The sequence below is a fragment of the Brachypodium distachyon genome, chromosome 1 (genome assembly GCF_000005505.3).
Source record: "Brachypodium distachyon strain Bd21 chromosome 1, Brachypodium_distachyon_v3.0, whole genome shotgun sequence".
NCBI lineage: Eukaryota > Viridiplantae > Streptophyta > Magnoliopsida > Poales > Poaceae > Brachypodium > Brachypodium distachyon.
The window spans coordinates 51,561,630-51,583,196 of record NC_016131.3 but is presented as its reverse complement, the minus strand read 5'-3'; the positions used below and the strand labels follow the sequence as shown (position 1 = coordinate 51,583,196).

At 43.9% G+C, this 21,567-nt stretch overlaps 2 protein-coding genes and 1 long non-coding RNA gene across 3 annotated transcripts; all 3 read right to left on the bottom strand.

Moving 5' to 3' along the window:
• Positions 1 to 1,776: 1,776 nt before the first annotated feature.
• On the bottom strand, positions 1,777 to 3,483 carry LOC104582270. The gene is made up of 4 exons (XM_024458366.1): positions 2,682 to 3,483; positions 2,243 to 2,361; positions 2,079 to 2,167; positions 1,777 to 1,978 (listed from the first exon to the last, which is right to left on the bottom strand). Exons 1-4 carry the CDS (start codon positions 3,481 to 3,483, stop codon positions 1,777 to 1,779), a joined length of 1,212 nt encoding a protein of 403 aa, XP_024314134.1.
• Positions 3,484 to 11,786: 8,303 nt separating this feature from the next.
• Positions 11,787 to 14,434, bottom strand: LOC100825681 (desiccation-related protein At2g46140). Its single transcript, XM_010229882.3, has 3 exons — positions 14,305 to 14,434; positions 12,588 to 13,515; positions 11,787 to 12,095 (listed from the first exon to the last, which is right to left on the bottom strand). Exons 2-3 carry the CDS (start codon positions 13,512 to 13,514, stop codon positions 12,084 to 12,086), a joined length of 939 nt encoding a protein of 312 aa, XP_010228184.1. The 5' UTR covers position 13,515; positions 14,305 to 14,434; the 3' UTR covers positions 11,787 to 12,083.
• Positions 14,435 to 15,078: 644 nt separating this feature from the next.
• On the bottom strand, positions 15,079 to 16,516 carry LOC112269894. The gene is made up of 2 exons (XR_002962125.1): positions 15,918 to 16,516; positions 15,079 to 15,639 (listed from the first exon to the last, which is right to left on the bottom strand). It is a non-coding gene; the product is annotated as an uncharacterized LOC112269894 (long non-coding RNA).
• Between the last annotated feature and the right edge of the window lie 5,051 nt (positions 16,517 to 21,567).

The window sequence follows — 21,567 nt, the reverse complement described above, 5'->3', positions numbered from 1 at the left end:
GCCGGAAGTTCAGGTAACTTTTGAATATCCGGAAGTTCCACAACAAGTTCTGTATTTTCTCAAAAAGTAACAGAGAGCAACCGGAGGTTCGGCCGGAAGTTGGGCCGGAACTTCCAGCCACTGGAATTTGGATTGCATCCAACAAACTCCACCTTGAAACAAATTCCTCCTTGTAGCAAATTCCTCCTTGTACCATGAACAGTAACAACTCCTGAATCAACAAAGTAAACACTTTTGGCACCAACAACCACTAGGGGCTAAACAGTTATACCAACTATGCTTGAGCATAGCTCAAACTTAGCAATAGGATCAAGCTTTGCCACCATATCAGCAGGATTATCATGAGTGCTGATGTTGCATACCTTCAATTTACCTTGTGCAACAACGTCGTGAACAAAATGATACTTGACATCAATGTGCTTGGTTTTCTCATGAAGCATCTGATCCTTAGTAAGGTAAATAGCACTTTGACCATCACAAAATAGATTAATGCAAAAACATCTTGACAAAGCTCAGCATATAAACCCTTCAACCAAACAGATTTTTTGCAAGTTTCAGCAATAGCCATATATTCTGCTTCGGTTGTAGATTGAGCAATAACTGGTTGCAGTGTTGCCTTCCAGCTCACAGTACATCCACTTACCGTGAACACATAACCTGTGAGGGATCTCCTCTTATCCAAGTCGGCAGCAAAATCTGAATCCACAAAGCCAGCGAGTCCCTCATCAGTCTTGCCAAACTTTAAGCAAGCATTGGATGTGCCACGAAGGTACAAAATTCACTGAACAGCTTTCCAATGTTTTTTACCGGGATTAGTCATGTAACGACTGACCAAACTCATAGCATATGATAAAACAGGACGTGAACAAACCATGACATACATCAAGGAACCAACAACACTAGAATATGAAACTCGTGACATGTACTCAATATCTTCATTAGAAGTAGGACATTGCAATACTGACAACTTGAAATGAGAAGAAATATGAGTACTAACACACTTTGCATCATGCATATTAAAACGATGAAGAATTTTCTCAATGTAACTTTGCTGACTAAGAAATAGCAACCTAGATCTTCTGTCCTTTTTAATTTTCATACCTAGGATTTTCTTAGCAGCACCAAGATCCTTCATCTCAAATTCACTACTTAGTTGTGCCTTCAAAGTAGTGATTACTTTCATGCTCTTGGCAGCAATTAACATATCATCAATATATAACAACAAGTATATAGGTGCATGGTTCCAAAAAGCGGTAAGCGTTAAGCGGTCGGTGAGGCCCCGATTAGAGGAACTCACACAAGCGCGATTAAGCGGTGCTTAAGCGTTTGTACGGACACTGTACGGACAACTCAAAATGAATATTTTCTGGCACATATAATCCTAAATTCTGTATGTTTTTCTATCATAAATCCTAAGCATGTAATCAAGGAAGAAGTAATGTGGATTAATACCTTGATATGTGCCAGTTTTGCTCCTTTTTGTTGATCTCCAAGTCCTTTCTCCAAGAGCTACATGCAGATAGAACATAAATATTAGCAAGCAAATTAGCAAATAGCCAAATACTGAAATAACTAGCTTTGCAAATGTGAATTATAAGACCCACACAACATATTACATAACATAACAACTTAAGTACTTAACAAGCCATAGTCTCACACAACATTACAAGACATAAAAGGTTCAAAGTTCCAAAACAAAAAACACACATGACATGAATGAATAATGATGACCGAAACTTGAAAGATAGGTAGCATTATGCCATCATCTCTCTATGCTCAATAGTCATTATCATCCTCATACTCAATGTCATCATCAACCATCTCCTCTTCCTCGGACTCAAACTCTTCTTCCTCAAGATCTCTCACTCTTGCACTTCTACGAGGTTGGAGTTGCTCTTGTGCACCCATTGCTTCTCCAATAACATCATAAGGTACCCCCGTAGCAGGATGCACACTATGATCTCCATCCTCCTCATCTCTAAAGACAACCAATGCATGATCATCTCCTCCTTCAAAGAGCTTCGGAAGCATATGTGCTTAGAAGAGAATCTACTTTCTTCTTATCCTTCAATCTTTGCCTCTTGGACATCATCCTTGTATTGAAATTTATGTAGACCATGTTGTTGAGGCGATCCGTTGTTAGTCTATTTCTTCTCTTGGTGTGAATCTACAAGTAAAAGAAATAGTATGAAGTATGAAGAATGCAAATTGAGAAAGTAAGGTGGGTTATTAAGTAGTTTACCATTTCATAGACGCTCCAATTTCTTTCACAACCGGAAGAGCTAGATGTCAATGATAAGATCCTGATAGCCATCTTTTGCAACAAAGGAACCTCAGTTCCATAGAGCTTCCACCATCCAACTGAGAAATAGAACAAATGAACAATTAAACTTTAAAAAACAGCAAGCAAGTAACAACAGCATCAGCAGCCAGCCAGCAGCAGCTTACCAGGATTGTAGTCCTCCTTTGACATGAAGTTGCAAGCTTCTTCTTGAAAGGTCCTTCCATACTTTCATACTTCCCTTCCTCCACATTGACCACGATATGAAGATCCTCGGTATCATCTCCAAAGTATTGCTCCGTGCATTCCATGAATGCTACTGTCATGCTTGGATCATCAAATATTTCTTTGTTAGCATACACGTAGTATGGATTCAAGAGATATGCGGTCTTGTGCAATGATGTATCAAGCCTTCCTTTCAACTTCTTGTCAATGATGGTTATAGTCTCTTTGTAGTTCTTCTCAACATTGCCAAATGCCTTCTTGATCTTGATCTTTGCCTTCAACATCTCTCCATAAAGCCAAGCCATGGATGGCTTAACATCCCCATCAACCAAACGAAGAAGGATCACCAATGGCTCAAACACCTTCAAGCAAAGTGTTACTCCTTTCCAAAAGTTGGCATCCATCGAGGTGGTCGTTGTATCTTTTTCCTTCTTGGACTTCACAATTGGCATCTCCTCCCATGCTCTATCAACCACCATAGCCCTTAGAGCATCTCTCTTTTCTGCCAAGCTTTGTAAAGTCAGGAAATTGGAAGCAAATCTAGTCACCCCCGGCCTTATGATATCTCTCCTCTTTGTGCATTTCCTCATGTATGCCAATGTCTTGTGATGCGCATAGATGAAGATAGTGACATTCTTTGCTTGATCAACTATGTTCTTGAACCTTTTGATGTTGCCAATTCCTTGGAGCATCAAGTTGATGGTGTGAGTTGCACAAGAGCTCCAAAATATTTTTGGCCTCTTCTCAAGCAACATCTTCTTGGCTCCCATGTTATTGGAAGCATTATCCGTACAAACTTGCATCGCATGTTCAGCCCTAACCTCCTCAATTGTCTTGTCTACTAGTTCAAATATGACTTTCGCGGTATGTGACACATCCGAAGTCTCCTTTGACTTGAGGAAAGAAGTTCCACCACTACAATGCATGCACACATTCATGATGCTCCTCCTCTTGATGTCCGTCCATGCATCGGTCATGATGGTGCATCCAAGCTTGATCTTTTGGCCTTCAGTTCATCTAGCAAAGACTTGGTTCTTGCATACTCCTCACTCAACAACTTCTCACGAAGATCATGTTGACTAGGGGGCTCATACCCGGGACCAAACTTTCCAATGGCCTCACACATTTGCTTAAACTCATCATTGTCAAGAGCATCGAATGGTATTCCTGCACAAACACAAGGAAAAAACAGCAAGCAACTACAAAAACAGCAAGCAAGTAAAATTGTAAAAAAAAAAACAGCAAGCATTGAATGGAATTGCAACATACAAGCATGTGTGAGATTCAGATTTTACCATGTGTATACACCCATCTAGCAACATATTGTGCAACATCATGACTTCTCTCCTTAAAAAGAGCCTCATTCGTACTTAGTTGCCTCAAAGCTTCCTCCTTGCTTGATTTGCCATCAGTAGGTCTCACATACTTGTCCATGGGGCCTAGCTTGTGCGGATCTGAGCTTGAGCTCCCAACGGTTACTACATTATCTAATGCACTTGCACTTGAGACATGCACATCATCTCTTAAGATCTTGTTCATGCTGCCTCTTCTTTGACTTGGTCTCTCCAACGCGCTAAAAAGCTTTCTTGCAATCTTCTTTAGCTTCCGGAGTAGCTTTCTTGCATCCTCTCACATTTGGATCCGTATTTTCTATGTGTTGCTTGAAGCGGTAAATGCCTCCGGTGCTAATATGGCCACAAAAGTCACACTTCACCTTGTTCTTGTTATTTGGATCACAATATTTCCCATACTTCCATCGATCCAACATCATTTGAGCTACCCCTCAATGGTGGCAGTGGCGGTAACTCAGCCCCATGTGCTTCCCCTGCCTCTCCATCAATGTCCATTATACCTGCAAGTTAGGGATCCATGCCCCAATACTAGGCTTAGCAAACAGCAGCAACAACAACACTTGAACACATGATGCAACAAGAACCATGGACAAGAACTTGAAATCAGAAATCTTGAACACAGACACACAGTTACACACTCACACCTACATGATACATGCAACATGCAAGAAAATAGCATACACTAGGAGGAGAAGGAACATCAAGCTATTACCTCAGGGCCGTGGAGGAAGAGTTCGAGTCGTGGTCTCGTGGACGAACATGGGACGAAATCCTCGATCTGGACGGGAGTTCTAGACGGACGGAGAGGGGAATCGACCTGACTAGAGAAGAGGAGGAGGGAGCCGGCTTTGGAGATGACTGACCAGCGGCGGAAGAGGATCTGGACCGGCAGTGCTTGGGGGAGCTGCAATGGCCCCGCCGCCTCCTCTTGTCTGTGGTCGCAAGCGTGGAGCAGAGGCCTAAGGGGTATGCCTAACCCTAAATCCCCTCCCCCCCCCCCCCCCCCAATTTCCCTATGCCCAATCTCCCGCTCGCGCCTGCAACGCTCAGACACCGATTTTTTCAAAAATGCGACGCTTTCGCGTGCCTAAGCGCCTGCTTAAAATTAAGCATCCCGCTTAATTGTGCTTAGCGCTTAAACTCGTGCTCAGGCCTTAATCGTCGCGGTTTACCAACGCCCTGCTGTAAGCGGCACTTAAGCGACCGCTTTTGACCGCTTTTTGGAACCATGTATAGGTGATCCATCAACAAATTCAATGTAGACACAACTGTCATACTGAGATTTACTAAAGCCACGTGAGATCATAAATGAATCAAACCTTTTATACCACTGTCTAGGAGATTGTTTCAAACCATAAAGGGACTTCTTCAACTTGCAAACAAACTCCTCTTTACCAGAAACTATGAACACTTCAGGTTGGTCCATGTATATTTCCTCCTCAATCTCTCCATACAAAAATGCAGTCTTCACATCTAACTGCTCAAGCTCAAAATCATGCATGGCAACAATACCAAAGAAAGTACGGATGAAACTATGATTTACCAGTGGAGAGAACACATCATTATAATCAATACCTGGTATTTGACTGAAACCTTTTGCCACTAATCTTGTCTTAAACCTCATAGGCTCATTAGGAGACAAACCCTCCTTTCTGTTGAAGATCCACTTACAGTGAACGGCCTTCTTTTGTTTAGGTAAGGGCACAACATCCCATGTGTCATTCTTCTCAAGAGATTGCATCTCCTTTTGCATGGCAGACAACCACTTCACATGGTCGCCGAAAACAATGGCTTCATTATATATGGCCGGTTCACTATCATGCTCCACCCGTTCTGCACAACTCAAAGCATAATAAACAAGATCACACTCTTCAATTAAACGTGGGTGAGGACCTTTATTCCTCTTTGGACGGTCAGCAGCAATAGACCGTGTTGGTTGCTGCAAAACAGGTGGTGAGGGTGGAACAATATCATCATTATTGTCATCATTGTTCCCATCAGCATTACCATGATCAACCCGAGCATCATCGTTGTTAACAATTTCATCAACGTGCTCCACCTGCACACTAAGGCTGTGTTTGGTTCCAGAGCCAAGTAGAATGGAATGGAACGGTTCCATTCTAGTAGGAATGGAATGTAATGGAACGGTTCTATCTTGTTGTTTGGTTAGATTGGAACGGAATGGTTCCGTCATGTGTTTGGTTTAGGAGATGGAATAAGATGTCACCGATATAATCACCTGATGTTAAGGTCACCTTTAGGACTAATAAGTATGGGCAATTCTTCACATGAAAATCGACACCATTTTCTAATAAGTATGGGCAATTCTTTACATGAAAATCGACAGCATTTCAGTTGTATTTTTGCGTATCACAGTTTCTTTGCACATATACGAATGAGATGGCAATCACAAGTTTACCACTAGAGGAAGCATCATGTCCAAGTATTCCAATAAATTCCATCAACGATTCAAGAACACGACATCCCAAAAGAAAAGAAAAAAAAAATCAAGCACGGGGCACATCCAAAAGCTTTTGCCATCGCGCATGGTGAATCCTGGTCAGGTCCCCGTTGCCACCCTGCTGGTCTCCTCTCCCTACCGCCAGGGCCGACGCCCCCTGCTCGCCAAAGTACATCGCGACCAGCACCAACCATGCACGCGCCGCTGCCAACCACGCTGTCGGCCTACCCTGCCACCGGGTGGATCTCCATGGGGCGTCGCCGGCCTGCTTTGCCTACCTCGCCGGCCTCCTCTCCCCTTGAGGTCCCTCGCTGGCCTCCTCCGTCTTGGCGACAGTCGCCCGACGCTGCCGGCCTCCGCTGCTTCGCCATGTCGTCTCCCTCCGCCCTATGCCATTCGTCGCTGGCAGGGACGGGATCTGGACGAGAGGAGGTTCAAGATGTGGGGGGCGGCCGAGATCTGTGGGGGTGGACCATGGGGAGCCTGAGCCTCCATGGATTCGGAGAGAAAATACGAGAGAGGAGGCCGGGGAGGTGAGAATAGAACGAGAGAGAGAGCGGCGAGTGAGAGGTAGAGGTGGAATAAGGCCATTCCTACCTTTCTGAAGAACCGGTTGGTTCCGAATATGGATGGAATATTACTCTCAGGGGAATCGCTTGGTTCCATTCCACTTTGGTGTATTTCCTCAACCAAACATAGAAATCCATCCCAAAAGTAGAACCATTCCATTATATTCCACTTCATTCTCAGAACCAAACACTACCTAGGTCTCTCCTCTTCAATTTGAGAGGCATCAGTGGACAAATAAGTATCATAATACACAACTTTTTCATTAAAGACAACATTCTTATTCAGCAAAATCTTTTTAGTTTCAGGATTCCACAACCTGAAAGCTTTAACTCCAGAACCATAGCCAAGAAAAATGCACTTAACGGCTCTAGGTTCTAACTTTCTATTATCAATGTGAGCATAAGCGGTGCAACCGAAAACTCTCAACTATGAATAATCAACAGGTTTACCAGACCATACCTTAATGGGAGTTTTCTTGTCAAGTGGAATAGAAGGTGACCTGTTTATGAGGTAGCATGCGGTGGAAGCTGCCTCAGCCCAAAAACGCCTGCCCAAACCTGCATTGGGCAGCACGCAACGGGCCCGGGAGATGATGGTTCTGTTCATGCGCTCAGCCACGCCATTTTGTTGTGGAGTACAAGCAACCGTGTAGTGCCTAACCACACCATCATTGCTGCAAAACTCCTCAAACTCATCAGAAACAAATTCACCGCCATTATCAGTACGCAAATTTTTTAACTTCCTTTCAGTTTTCTTTTCTACCATAGCCTTCCACTTCTTAAAAGCACCAAAAATATCAGACTTGTGTTTTAGAAAATAAGGCCAAACTTTTCTTGAGTAATCATCAATAATGGTAAGCATGTAATTAGCACCACCAATAGAAGTCTTACAGGAGGGTCCCCACATATCAGCATGCACATAATCGAATATGCCTTTGATGGTATGAACGGAAGAAATGAACTTAACCCTTTTGTGCTTACCATAAACACAATGCTCACAAAACTCAAGCTTACTCAAGTTGCAGCCATCGATCAGATCTCTCTTGACCAACTCTGCCATCCCATGTTCACTTATATGCCCAAGATGCATATGCCACAGATTCGTTTTAGCACAGTCATCAGAATCATTAGGTGTAACGGCAGCCAAAAAACCAGGCAAAGTGCTACCTCTAAGAACATATAATTTGACAGAATTCATATCACCTATCATGTGAATGAGAGAACCTCTAGATACCTTTAGAAGTCTACGTCCTCTGGCGTACTTGTACCCGTCACAATCCATGGTACTAAGTGAGATCAAATTTCTGGCCATGCTTGGTATGTGCTTCACCTCTTTCAACGTGCGTGTCATGCCATCATGGGTCTTGATCTGAACAGACCCAACGCCAACAATATGATAAGGATTGTCATTGCCCACACGCACAAAATTTCCAGTCTGCACAGACTCATAAGAACCGAACCAATCTTTGTTACAACAAATATGAAAGGAACATGCTGTATCAAGAATCCATTCATCATCACGAGAAGCACAAGCAGCAAGAACAACGAGGCATTCACCCTCAGAGCTATCGGTAGAAACAACAGTGGCCTTACCAGTACCATCGGACTTGTCTTTCAGTTTGTAAGTACCGTTCATTTTCTCCTTGTTCTGCAGTTTATAACAATCCTCAATAACATGATTATTTTTCTTACAATACCTGCAAAATTTATCTTTTCCCTTGGACTTTGAAAGTGCTTTTCCGTCCTTGCTCTTATCTCTATTGCCGTAGTTGTTATTCCTCTGCTCGGTCCTGCCACGAACCTGCAGAGCTTCAGCCTTTGACGATGACCCATCGGTCTGCACCATAAACTTCATCTTTTCTTTCTGTCTAAGTGTCTCTTGGACCTCAGCAAGGGTTAGTGTATCATGGCTCAAAAGAATTGATTCGCGGAAATTTGTAAAGGAACTAGGCAACGAGACTAAGAGTAAAAGAGCTAAATCCTCACTACGTCGGAACAGGGTTTTTGTAACACATGGATGTGATACTATAGCTTAAGAAAAGTGTTACTGTGACCTTCAATAACACAAGTTGTTATGAGTTACAATTTGATGTGGTGTAACACATAATATACGGCCCTGTACGTAGTATAATGTGATACAATTATGGTATAGTAACACCTATCATATATGTTACTACAAACACTAGTACCACTTATTTGCAGTTATAGTAACATAGCTAGCAACATCTTTCTCTAGCTATAGCAAAAGGTGTAGTAACAGATTGTTTGAATGCCAGCAACATGTTTCTTTATCTATTGCAACATACCTAGTAACACATTTTTCAATCTATAGGAACATGGATAGTAAAAACTTCTTTATCTATTGCAACACATCTGCTAGAAATTGGTATCATAATGTAGTAACACTTGTTGCAAATTCTGGCAACACATTCATATAATTTGCGTGATTGTTTCTTTTACGATCAGTATATATTACAAAATAATCAATGAATATAACAGTGCTCGAGTTAGGAAGACACAAAACAAATGAGCTTCACACACACGAAGAATGAATTGCATTAAAATTAATAAGTATACATCACATCATTTAATAGCATCCTTAACTTTATTGATAATATACAGAATATTACATGTTGTAATCAGTAATGTAGACTACATTTATTGTTACTTCTCTTCCACCGTGGAATTATTTGCTTCTTGAATGGACAACGTGGTAATCTGCCAACGAGTACATCATAACATGTAGACATAAGAGCTCATCCCTTAAAATTCATCTTCTCAATCTGCAAACGGAAAACACCATTATTACTTTCATAGTAAAAAATTAAATTATACTTGTACTTCAATATACAGAATAAAGTAAAGCATAACATACAAAAGCTAATAGCCAAGCAATTGTTAACCCAGCTGCATATGCATCTCCAGTTGTCTTGTAGTTAAACCTTTCTCTTACTAACTTTTCATTTGCATCAATAGCTTCATCAAGACTAACATGCGTAAATTTAGAACCTAACTGGCCGCCATCTACATCATGAGTTGGCGAGTTAGTAATAAAAGTGGCATATGCCACACGTCGTTTGTTGGCGAGTTTCTTCCCGTTGGGCCGCATCTGACCGGCTAAATCACGTCTGCTATCTCCTTTTTTCCTGGACCAGGCCCATTACAATCTCAGGTTAATCACATAGGGTGAACCAGGGTGCCAAATACGTAAAACTTGCTAGTTATTCAGGATTAGACAGATGACGTGGTGGTATGCTCATTGATGCCTCATACCTGAGGTCTGTTGTTCGATCCCTATTGTTGAGGCAATTGATTTATTTTATTAAACAGGTTCATATTTTACCTTCAAACAAAATTTGTTTTGTTTACGTGCCAGGTAGGTCTAACCATGCATGTTTTATGACAACGGTTCATTCTCGTTTTCCTCTTGATGAGCTTGTAACACTACCGCACATGATTATGTGTGACTAAACCTACAACTTGTAATACATTTGGACCAACACAAATGTATATGTTACTGTCGTACTAACTTTGTAACATATTTTTGGATTTTAGTTACTATGTGTTACTGACTAGCTTGCAACACACTAGATGTGTTACAACAATTTTTATCACATGTGTTACATGACTGTGTTACTTAAACTATGTTTTTTTTGTAGTGCCTCATCATCATACTTTACTTCCAAAGATTGTAAGTCAGAAAAAATCTCCCTAAAAGCGGTCATATGAGCTATTACCGATCCACCTTCAAGTAGCTTATGAGAGAACAACTTCATCTTTACTTGCATCTTACTGGTTAGATCCTTTGTCATACATATCGATTCCAGTTTCTGCCACAGGTCTGCTGCGGATTTCTCCTCCAACACTTCCTGCAAAATATTATTGGATAGATGAAGTTGAATCAATGACAAAGCCTTACAATGTTTGCGTTTCTCTTTGGATGTCCACTCCTTTGAATCCTTGTTGCCGAAGGAATCAAGCGCTTCATCCAGATCTGAAGTTTGGGCGAGAATCGCCCGCATCTTCACTTGCCACAACGAGAATCGTGTGGTGTAGTCCAGTTGCGGCAGATCGAACTTCAAGGAAGACATGTCGCAAACCATAGGTGGAACCTAGGGCTCTGATACCATTTGTTTTGAATGCAACAAGCAAGAACGAACAACGAAGAAGAAATCACATCACAAGGACACACGGATTTAACGTGGAAAACTCTCTCAAACAACGAGAGGAAAAAAACCACGGGTGTCAGCCAGCAAAATCTCACTATATGGGGAGTGTTTACAACGCCAGGGAGGTACTACAGATGTAACTCGTTCAAACTCTACCCAAAACGGCGGCTTACAAGGGATATATAGCAGGAGCATTAGGGCAAAGCAGATCCGTAACGGACACACCGGAAGTTCCGGTTGGAGGCCGAAAGTTCCAGTAATTCTTGAATATCCGGAAGTTCCGCAGCAAGTTCCGTATTTTTCTGAAAAGTAACAGAGAGCAATCAGAGGTTTGGCCGGTTGTTGTTCCGGAACTTCCGGCACCTGGAACAGCCGGAAGTTGGGCCGGAACTTCCGGCCACTGGAATTTGGATCACATCCAACACCGAATATAGATCCCCACCTTGGGTCTTACTGGGCTGGGTCGCATAAGATTTCTTTCGGACACCTGGATAAAGAAATGACCATCCAGATCAATGAATAAGGATCTGCCTAGATCAGACCCTGTCTCCAGACAGAGTGTCGCCCTGTCTGTTGACTTCCCATTAATAGAGCTCTGGTTAAGTCAAATAGAAGATGTCATAATTTCCAAACAAACCTCCATCTTTTTTTGCTGTCCAAAGCCACAGAAACATTGCATTTCAAAAAACCATTTTATTTTTGTGCCAATACTAAGTGGTACAGATGGGATTATGATGGCATAGAGAATTAAAGTAAACAATCATACATGAGTAAAATGGTCATTTTACATACATAACGAAGATCTACTAACCGTATAAGTGGGAATAGAAAAATCGCATAACATCGTCGATCAAAATGACACCAAAACTATGAGTAAACAAACTCTACAATAGATATCCTTGCATTATTTAAATGTTAATCATATGTTCTTGATTCTTGAGTACTTCTTAATCAAACACTCAGGAAGCGTCAAGAAGAGCAGGTTACATCAACACACAGAAGCTCGGGAAAAAAAGTCCATTCTCCTCACTTCTCGTCCTGGAGAAAATAGCACACGATAAGATAGAGGTGATCGATTGTTCACTTTACAAAGAAACGAATGAGAAAACTAAGTGACAGAAGCAAATTCTATTTCAACAGCGTCAGCAGTTTTTCGTAAAACAAATCTATTTCAACAGGACCAAATGTCAAGTTTGGGTATTCCAGAAAACAAGAAGTTTGACTATAGGCTTGTCATGAAGTCTATTTTGAGAATCAAGAAAATAAAGCCATTGTGTCAATAGAGCCATATATTGGTTACCAATTATATATTGAACTACTCCCTGTGATCCTAAATTCTTGTCGGAGGGAGTATATGATTATGTCTTGATAATCTATGGCATACTTAAAAGAAAACCAAACATTACAATGTAACGTCCAAATGAATGCGCAAGTATTACTCAAATCAAATAAAATGCAGGTCTAAACTGAAATTACTGACAAAACACACCATGATCGATTAAATAAAAGCTAAAATAGATATATATATACCTCGTCATTATCATCGTCATCATCTCCCTTCTTCAGGCGAGTAATTCCACCCTCTCTGCTTATAGGTATTTTCATGTGTCCAAAGGGAGTGTTCACATCAATATTCCCCTTTATGGTGTAACCAGTGCCCCTTCCCCTTATCATATCCCACATAGCAGACCCAAAATCCTTAGGCCTGAAACTGATGGGCAAGTTCATAGTTGTTACTTCCTGCTTCTTGATGTTCGCGGACTCTTTCATCTCAGCAGAAGCAATGCTAATGTTGGAGAGCCACACCTCGTAATCCATCGAGTTCAGCCCCAAGTCGAAGTCATTCTTGTTGTCGAGATTCAGATGGAGCGTCGCGGTTGCCTCCTCAAAAGAGAACTGCTCAAACTTGATCTTGCTGATATCCACGTCTGGTCTGTAAGGCACTGGGATCTCACCGGTTTTCTCAAGAGGTATCGAGATCCTGCCGATTACCGGGACGTCTATGTGGAGGACAACTTTGACCGTGTAAGGGATGATGCTCCCGGGCTTGATATCACCGTATGTGCTCTTGATGTCTTCATAGATGAGCATCACTGGGATTTTTACAGTCTCTGACCCATGGGCTTGAATGGTTCCAGAGTCCGGGATTGTTCCAGAGACGAGCTTCCTCCCTTCGCTTTCAATCAGGTACTCTATGTCGACTAGAGGGATAGGGACAGGGTTTGGGTTTGCTATGAGTACGTCAGCGATCAACTCTATCTTCTCAAGGCTGACCTGAGGTATGTGGATTCCAGTAACGTCGGCGGTAGGCTTTCCAAAGCCAACTGCTTCTTCAATCTTTTCACCAATGTCTTGGATGAAATCCTTAACCTTGCCCAAGAATCCTCCTGTCTCTTCGTTATCATGGTCTTTGTCAGCTTTGTTTTCTGTCACTTTTGGGCTGTCCGAGGATGACATGCTACGATACAGATAATGAAGACGTATCAGCTCCCAGTAGAAATAATAAATTTTTGAGAACATGATGTCTGCATGACAGTGCATTGAAGAAATAAAAAACATAAACACTTGAATTTAATGGATTGACAAGCATTTTGAGTTGCCACCGCAAATGCCATTTCAGATAGTACGATAATCTACTTTGGGTCTTCTATTTAATCACCACTAAAATTTAATGGATCAAGAACATAACCTTTTAGGTTTAAGGATAAATTTTCAATGCCCGAAGAAATTACTTTATTGGCATATATGGGTGGATTTAGATTAACCGTTTACTTTATTGGCATATATGGGTGGATTTAGATTAACCGTTGCAAATTGAAGGCGAGATTGTTGAGAATCCATGAAACCAGGCCAGCTTTGTTGACGGATCAAGAAAAATGCCTAGCATAACGGCCGGCCATCAGCAACCGGTGGTGATCGCAATGTATCCCCTCTCCTTCTCAAGTGAAAAATGAATCAGTCGGTTCATACACAAAGAAAATACAAAATTCAGATGCCAGGGTCGCATTTCTTGGCTGCCCATGTGAAAGGAAAAAGGGAACCCAAATCTGCAACGACCAAGGCATGAAGGCAACCGGCCTAATCAACCTTGTCGTATCGCATAACCCAACACATTCCAGAGAGATAAAACTAACAAAATCGGGGCGCGACAAGAACCCTAGATCGTCTGAAGAACGGAGAGATATACCATGAAGCAGCAGAGCAGACGCATACTCCGGGACGATCAAGGCGAGTTGCAATTTGTTACCTGGGGAAGGGAGGCCAGCACGCGAGCGAAGCGTCGATGCAGGATGTCGGGAGGTTGGATGGTTCGTGCTGGCAGACGAGGTGAGGACGAGGAGGATCCGCGGGAAGGGAAGAAATCACCAAGAAGGGAGGGCGTCCCAAACTAGCTCCCAATTCGATGGCTTAAAAATATCACTAAACTTGGCATCGCTTAGGCAGGTTTGGGCTTTTGCTTCAGCTTTTGGTGCTAACGCCCGTGCGTTGCCACAGACTCTTAATTCCTTTCGCTTTCACAGTAAACATAATACATATAAAACTTCACGTGTATTGAAAAGACAACTAAGTTGACATTCAATGAAAACGAATTTCGATAAGTCAAAATTCCGGATCCGAGGGAGAGTGAGGTATTGTTCTCTTACTTATCTTTATTATAGCATTCACAAAGTTAAAAAGGACGACAAAACACAAAGGCACGCGACAGGGAGAGTTGGAAGGGTGGCAAACGGCGGCGCTGCCAACACCAAAGTGGAACGTGACAAGAGTGCCCTGCTCACTCATCATCGAAGTCGGCGACATGATGCACACGATCAGCTTTCAAAGTGGTCGTGACGACCATCGTGCGCCTGGTGAATATATACATGACACAAACCCTATGTGGAAAAGCAACAAAAGAATCTAACAATTGATTGATAGTAATGTCATGGTGCAATTATACAAAATGGCACTCAAGCATACTCCTGCGCAAAATATTTTGAATTGGCGTTAGGAAGCATAAACAAATCACATCAGAGCTAAGGAGCTTTGAGAAAGCTATGTATATAATTATAAGTAACACCAAAGGATGAAATCTATGTAAAACATAGTTGCAGGCGCCAATGTACAGTCGACCATGTGGATGGATTCCCAGAACCTCTGCTCCTCTACCAAGCTTTGCCATATTTCTGGACCCATTATTCCTCTGCATCAAACACTCAGGACAAGGACAATACCACTCTCCTTCATGCAATAGATCCTCCACCACCCCCACACATTTTGAATGAAAAGCAGCAGGACAACCATCACAGCATAACAGGTTACCATCCATACCACACAGATAACACTCGTCACTGTTACCATCATCCATATCGTCAGAGCCATCCGGAGGCAGAGAAGAATCTGCTCAGCCCTTGACAGAAGAACCTCTCATTTGCCCTCTCGCTCTAGTGCTTCTATAGCCCTCATCATTTCCATCCAACTCCCTTAAACCAAGTTCAAAACGTACAATCTCAATCTCCAACACATCATCACAGTGTGCGCAGCAGCTCGAGTTTTATTGTTGCTGGTTGCATGTAGTACTCTGTGTTCAACAGCTTTAGATCTGCAAGCCTCATACCATAACTCAGTTCTGAACCCCGAGTTAGTATGTACTCAGAAAGATATATTGGCCAAGTTGCTATGTCTAAAAGTTCCCAGTTAAGATTCCTATATAGTCCCTCCGTCCCATAAAGATTGGCGCGGCTTTGAACTAGCTCTAGTTCAAAACTGTGCCAATCTTTATGAAATGGAAGGAGAAGTTAACAGCAGAAAATTAAAAGACAAGTTTTAAGCAATCTCAAACCTTGTAAGCTATGACAACAAAGAATGAAAGACTGTTACCTGATACAGTGTACTGCTGAAGGGTCCCCTTCAGTGGCCAGATCTTCCAAATGACTCCTCAGAGACCGGAGCGGAGCAAAATGCCTTCAATCAAAGGGTCCACGTGGGTACACCGCAGTGCAGCCACAAATGCGTCTAGTGCAAACACGCTTAGGAGTTAGGAATAGCTGCCTGCTAAATGATCTCAAGCAGGAGTAGACTTGGAAGACATCCAGAACAGGGAGGCCTCCCAAATCCAACCCCTCGGATGATGACGGCAGCTCTGGCTTCGGCGGCAGTTTATCCAGCGCCGCGTCCTCTAGATTCTTGGCAACATAGCGATACCGACCGCTCCCATTTCCACGCTGGCGGCTGGCACTTCCTCCCAGACTGCTGCTGCGTAGCAGCGACGGGAACCACAGCCACGGGGCTAGCAGCAGCCGCAGCCTCGACAGCCGCGAGAACAGCAGCAACCGCCTCCCTCTCAGTCGCCAGGGCCGCCGCCTTAGCTTGCCTCGCCCTCCGGCGAACTTGCCTAGAAGATTCCGGCCCAGGGTCGACCCTCTGCTTCTTCTCCGCCACCACCTCCCCATTTTCCCCACCCAATCTCCCACTCCGCAGGAGTCACGCAGTTCGACCCATCCGCGGCCGGAACATCCCCTTGCGGGGACGACTCCTCATCACCAGGCCGCCGTGTGTAAAACACGTAGCACATTATATCATGCAAACTAGACAAATTAAATAGCAACGCACAGCAATAAAACTCATCTAATTTTATGGCATGAATAATAGAACTACTAATTAAAATCAACAAGAAAAAGCATATTACATACGGTGCTGTGCTCTTTTCTTGTGTTTGTTTGTTGAGGTCGGTGACGAGTCCGGTGGCGTCGATGTTCACGTCGGCAGCAGCTGCAGCCTTGACTCCCTCCTGAGCAGCGGCCAGTGCCTGCGCTTGCGCCTGTGCAGCAGCAGTTGCCTGGGCTTGGAGTTGGGCAGCCTGCTGCTGTGCTTGGAGTTGGGCAGCCTGCTGCTGTGCTTGGAGTTGTGCAGCCTGCTGCTGCTGGGCTAGAGCGGCAGTCTGAGCCGCGGGATCTCCGAGGTCGTCGGCCATTGGTGATGAAGATGCCGACGAAACAGAGACGTGAAGAAGCGAGCAGTCGCGTGAGAACGCTCCCCAAAAACCTTATCTGTTGGGGAACGCGGTATGCTACGCTAGCACAAAATAAAATTTTCTACCGCTTCCGCCCGGATCAATGCTGTAGATAATGGATCACGAGATTACCACTAGACGCGCAGACCCGTAGCGGAAGTAGAGTCGATGTAGCGCGTCGATGCCGAGTAGTCGAACAGCCTGCTCCTCCTCGCCGATCCCACGAACAGTTCGTCCAAGCGCCGCAGGTGCAGCGCCTCCGAGGTATCCACACGTACAGGGAGGAACTCCGTGCGGCGGACTGCTAGATCCGATCGCAAGGCTTTGGGCGTGGAGGTGCGACGGCCGAGTCTAACTCGCGTCTGAACTGGGGTTCACCCTAGACGGGTTGGTCTCCTCCACTTATATAGACGTCCCTAGTGGGCTCAACACTTGAGGCCCATTAGGAGTCCAAGCCCGATACGAGTTGGATCCGATCCAACTCGGTTCCCACCCCTTAAGCGTGTGACCCTTCAGGTTCGCGGTCAGTCGGCCACGACTACGAGCTCGGACTGCGGGCCCGAGTAACACCTTACTCGTCCACTGGCACCGACTCAAGTCGATAGTTGGTAGCGGCGCCTAGCAGCACGTGCCAACTCCCGAGTAACCACAAGGTATATTGACTAACCATACAATGTGTCATATGCAACATTCCTTTTGCCTCGCGATATGTGTGTCGAGCTCAAGGCGAGTGCGTGTCATCCTTGTGGATAGCTCGAGTCTCTTCTCGTTCCTGTGATACAGATTCCCGAACGGGTTAACACTTAACCCAAGTCGCATGGCCATGCTTTCCGAATCTGATCACTCGAGAGGGCCCAGAGATATCTCTCCGAACAGGAGGGGCAAATCCCATCTTGATCAACCATGACTCGCAGCATGCTTCTCAGCAAACCCGAAAGCTACCTTTATAACCACCCAGTTACGGAGTAGCATTTGGCAACCCCTAAGTAGGCCGATTCACATCCCAAGCTCATACGATGACCTCAGGTCTAGGACTGGCATATACATCGTACTTGAGACTAACAAATGACAATCATCTCGTTGTGTCTCAGTGCGGGTCTGTCCGACTCAACAATCTCATTGTCGAGTCCATGCTATCAGTCGGCAACACCTTGCCCTATGACTTGTGAAACATAGTCATCATACTGATTCACATTGCTAGTCTAGATTATGTGTCCGCATAACCTCAATGACTAGGGACCATTAGAACAACATCATAGAATACATAGTCTCACAAACAAATCACGTATTTATTGATACATGTCAGTGAAGATGTTCAAGGACAATAACAATAACTCATGAATACATAGGAAATAACATAATCACATGATTGCCTCTAGGGCATATCTCCAACATTATCGACCGTCTCCCGGGCAGGATCTCGAAGGTCGGGGTTCCGGAGGCCATCTGTGCACGCAGTCGACGGGATGGAGTAGCAGTTGGCGGCGAACAACGAGATTGGATCGTGGGCGTGACGGCTAGGGTTTTGGCGTCGTCCGTCCGGAGGCCGGGTAGTCTTATTATATAGGCACGCATGCGGACTTCGGTTCGGTTTAGGAAACCAAAACCGACTCCGCAATTATCGGGATTTGTTACGCGTTCGCAACGGATTCCGACTGCCAAAAAGATAAGCACGCGGCGCGCGTGTCGTGGCGTGGCGTGGCGTGGCGTGGCGTGGCGTGGCGTGGCGTGGCGTGGCGTGGCGTGGCGTGGCGTGGCGTGGCGGAGGAGGAGGAGGAGGAGCGCGCGTAGGGATTTCCCTTGCTCACTTGCTCAAGAGGTGAGAACCAACATACCTTATATATTGGTCCAACTCCCTCTAAACTAGCAATGTGGGACTATTCCCACTTCCTCATCCCACTACATGAATGGGCTTTTGAGATTTTTCGGAAATTAATTTCAGATTGGGCCTTGGGCCTAACCTAAAATTCCAACAATCCCCCACAATATCTCATAAGCACATAAAATTGCCGTTGATCCAAAACTCTGTTTTTGATATACCAGCGTTTCAGTGGAGACCGGTTAAGGTTGAACATTCACCTAAACAAATTGCTTTACTCACGCACAACTGAACAATGGACGAACCTTGAATTGTCACTTTTCTATGTTAGAGCTTCACTAAATTGTTGTCTGGTACTGGGCTGCCGAATGCTACCCCGCGGTGTGGAGCATATAAGTCATTCTCCAGGCCTTTTCATGAGCTTACTAGAGACCACCCAAATCTCATAGACTGCGACCAACAGTCAGGCTCATATAGGTGTGTTATTTAGAGACTACTCTGTAGGACAGTATCTCCCTTGCAAATTAATGCAACGCGTTAGAACACATTAAGTTAAACAACCTACCATACAGTACACGAGAGTAATGCATCGTCAACGAAGTGGGATAAAGAATGTACACTCTCCTCAGTTATCCAATGACTTGTTTCCCAGGTCCTAATTCACGGGATCTCCGATCACATAGATTGGTTTACCGCCATGGTAACTCACGTGGGTCGCAATCCCATCTCCCTTGATGCAGATTCTATCACATTCCTTGATAGACCCTTTGTAAAGAGATCTGCCAGATTTTTAGCCGTTGGGATATATCCCAATGCTATTATTTCGGAGTTTCTCATTGCTCTGACAGATTTCAGACGTCTCCTGACGTGTCTTGATGACTTCATGTTATCTTTAGAACTGTTCACTTTCACTATCACAGTTTGATTGTCACGGTTCATAAGAATCGCCGGTATTGGTTTTTCAACAATCGGCAAGTCCATCAAGAGCTCACGAAGCCAGTCGGCTTCAACTGTGGATGTATCTAATGCTGAAAGTTCTGCTTCCATTGTTGATCTGGTTAAGATCGTTTGCTTGCAAGACTTCCATGAAACAGCGCCCTCTCCGAGTGTGAACACATATCCACTCGTGGCCTTTAGCTCGTCAACATCAGATATCCAGTTTGAATCACTATAACCCTCAAGTACCTTGGGGTACCCAGTATAGTGTATACCATAGCCCATTGTGCCCTTTAGATAGCGCATGACCCTCTCGAGTGCACTCCAATGATCATCTCCCGGATTCTTATTGAACCGACTCAGTTTGCTCACAGCAAAAGAGATGTCAGGTCTAGTTGCGCTAGCCAAATACATGAGTGAACCAATAATCTGAGAATATCTCAGTTGGTCTCTTCCAATTCTGTGATTTTTTCGAAGCAGAACGCTTGGATCATAAGGAGTTGGAGAAGGTTTACAATCAGCATAGCCGAAACGACTCAAGATCTTCCCCACATAGTGAGATTGCACCAAAGTGATCTCACCATTGTCGCCTCTCACGAGCTTGATGTTCAGAATAGCATCAGCTACACCAAAGTCTTTCATGTCAAAGCACTTCGACAAGAAAGTCTTAACCTCTTCAATCACTTTGAGGTTAGTCCCAAATATTAGTATGTCATCGACATACAAGCAAAGTATAACTCCCTCACCCCCACCATGGCGGTAGTATAAACATTTGGCAGCTTCGTTTACAACAAAGCCGGCAGATGTTAAAGTTTTGTCAAACTTCTCATGCCATTGCTTAGGAGCTTGTTTCAGGCCATATAGAGACTTTAATAACTTACACACTTTGCCTTCATGACCCTTTATTACAAATCCATCTGCCTGGTTCATGTAAATTTTCTCGTCCAACTCTCCGTTAAGGAAAGCTGTCTTAACGTCCATTTGATGGACGATCAGACCATATGAGGCAGCCAGTGATAGTAATACTCTGATTGTGGTCAATCGAGCTACAGGTGAGTAAGTATCAAAGAAATCTTCACCTTCTTTCTGGGTAAAACCCTTGGCCACAAGTCGCGCCTTGTACTTCTCAATAGTACCATCAAGCCTAAGCTTTTTCTTGAATATCCACTTGCATCCTACAGGTTTGCACCCGTACGGACGGTCAACGACCTCCCACGTACCATTAGCCATGATAGAATCCATTTCACTACGAATGGCTTCCTTCCAATAGTCTGCATCCGGAGATGCAAAGGCCTCATCAATGGTTTTAGGGGTGTCATCTACAAGGTACACAATGAAATCATCACCAAAGGATTTAATAATCCTTTGTCGCTTACCCCTAATAGGGGCTTCATTGTCATACTCCTCAGGAATCTCATCACGTGTTTGTTCAAGATTTTCCACTGAGATGGCGGGTTCAGGAGCTACACCATGATCCTGATGTTCCTCTGAACTGACGGGTTCAACAGATACATCATGATCCTCTCTAGATGTGCTATGCATATCTCTCATGGGAAATATGTCCTCAAAAAATGTAGCATTCCTGAACTCCATAATTGTACCGACGCTCATGTCAGGTACTCCAGAATTTACAACCAAGAATCTATAGCCAACACTTCGAAATGCGTAGCCAAGAAAGACACAATCAACCGTCTTTGGTCCAAGCTTACGTTTCTTGGTGATTGGCACATTGACTTTCGCCAAACAGCTCTAAGTCCGTAAGT

Excerpts from the sequence above, each read along its gene's own strand:
- LOC104582270 (XM_024458366.1), bottom strand. The coding sequence starts at position 3,483 with ATGACCGATGCATGGACGGACATCAAGAGGAGGAGCATCATGAATGTG. Across the intron at positions 2,362-2,681 it reads GAAAGGAAGGCTTGATACAT|TTGGATGGTGGAAGCTCTAT; the intron begins CATTGCACAAGA and ends TCTATTTCTCAG. Across the intron at positions 1,979-2,078 it reads ACAAGGATGATGTCCAAGAG|AGATGAGGAGGATGGAGATC; the intron begins GCAAAGATTGAA and ends GGTTGTCTTTAG.
- LOC100825681 (XM_010229882.3), bottom strand. The coding sequence starts at position 13,514 with ATGTCATCCTCGGACAGCCCAAAAGTGACAGAAAACAAAGCTGACAAA.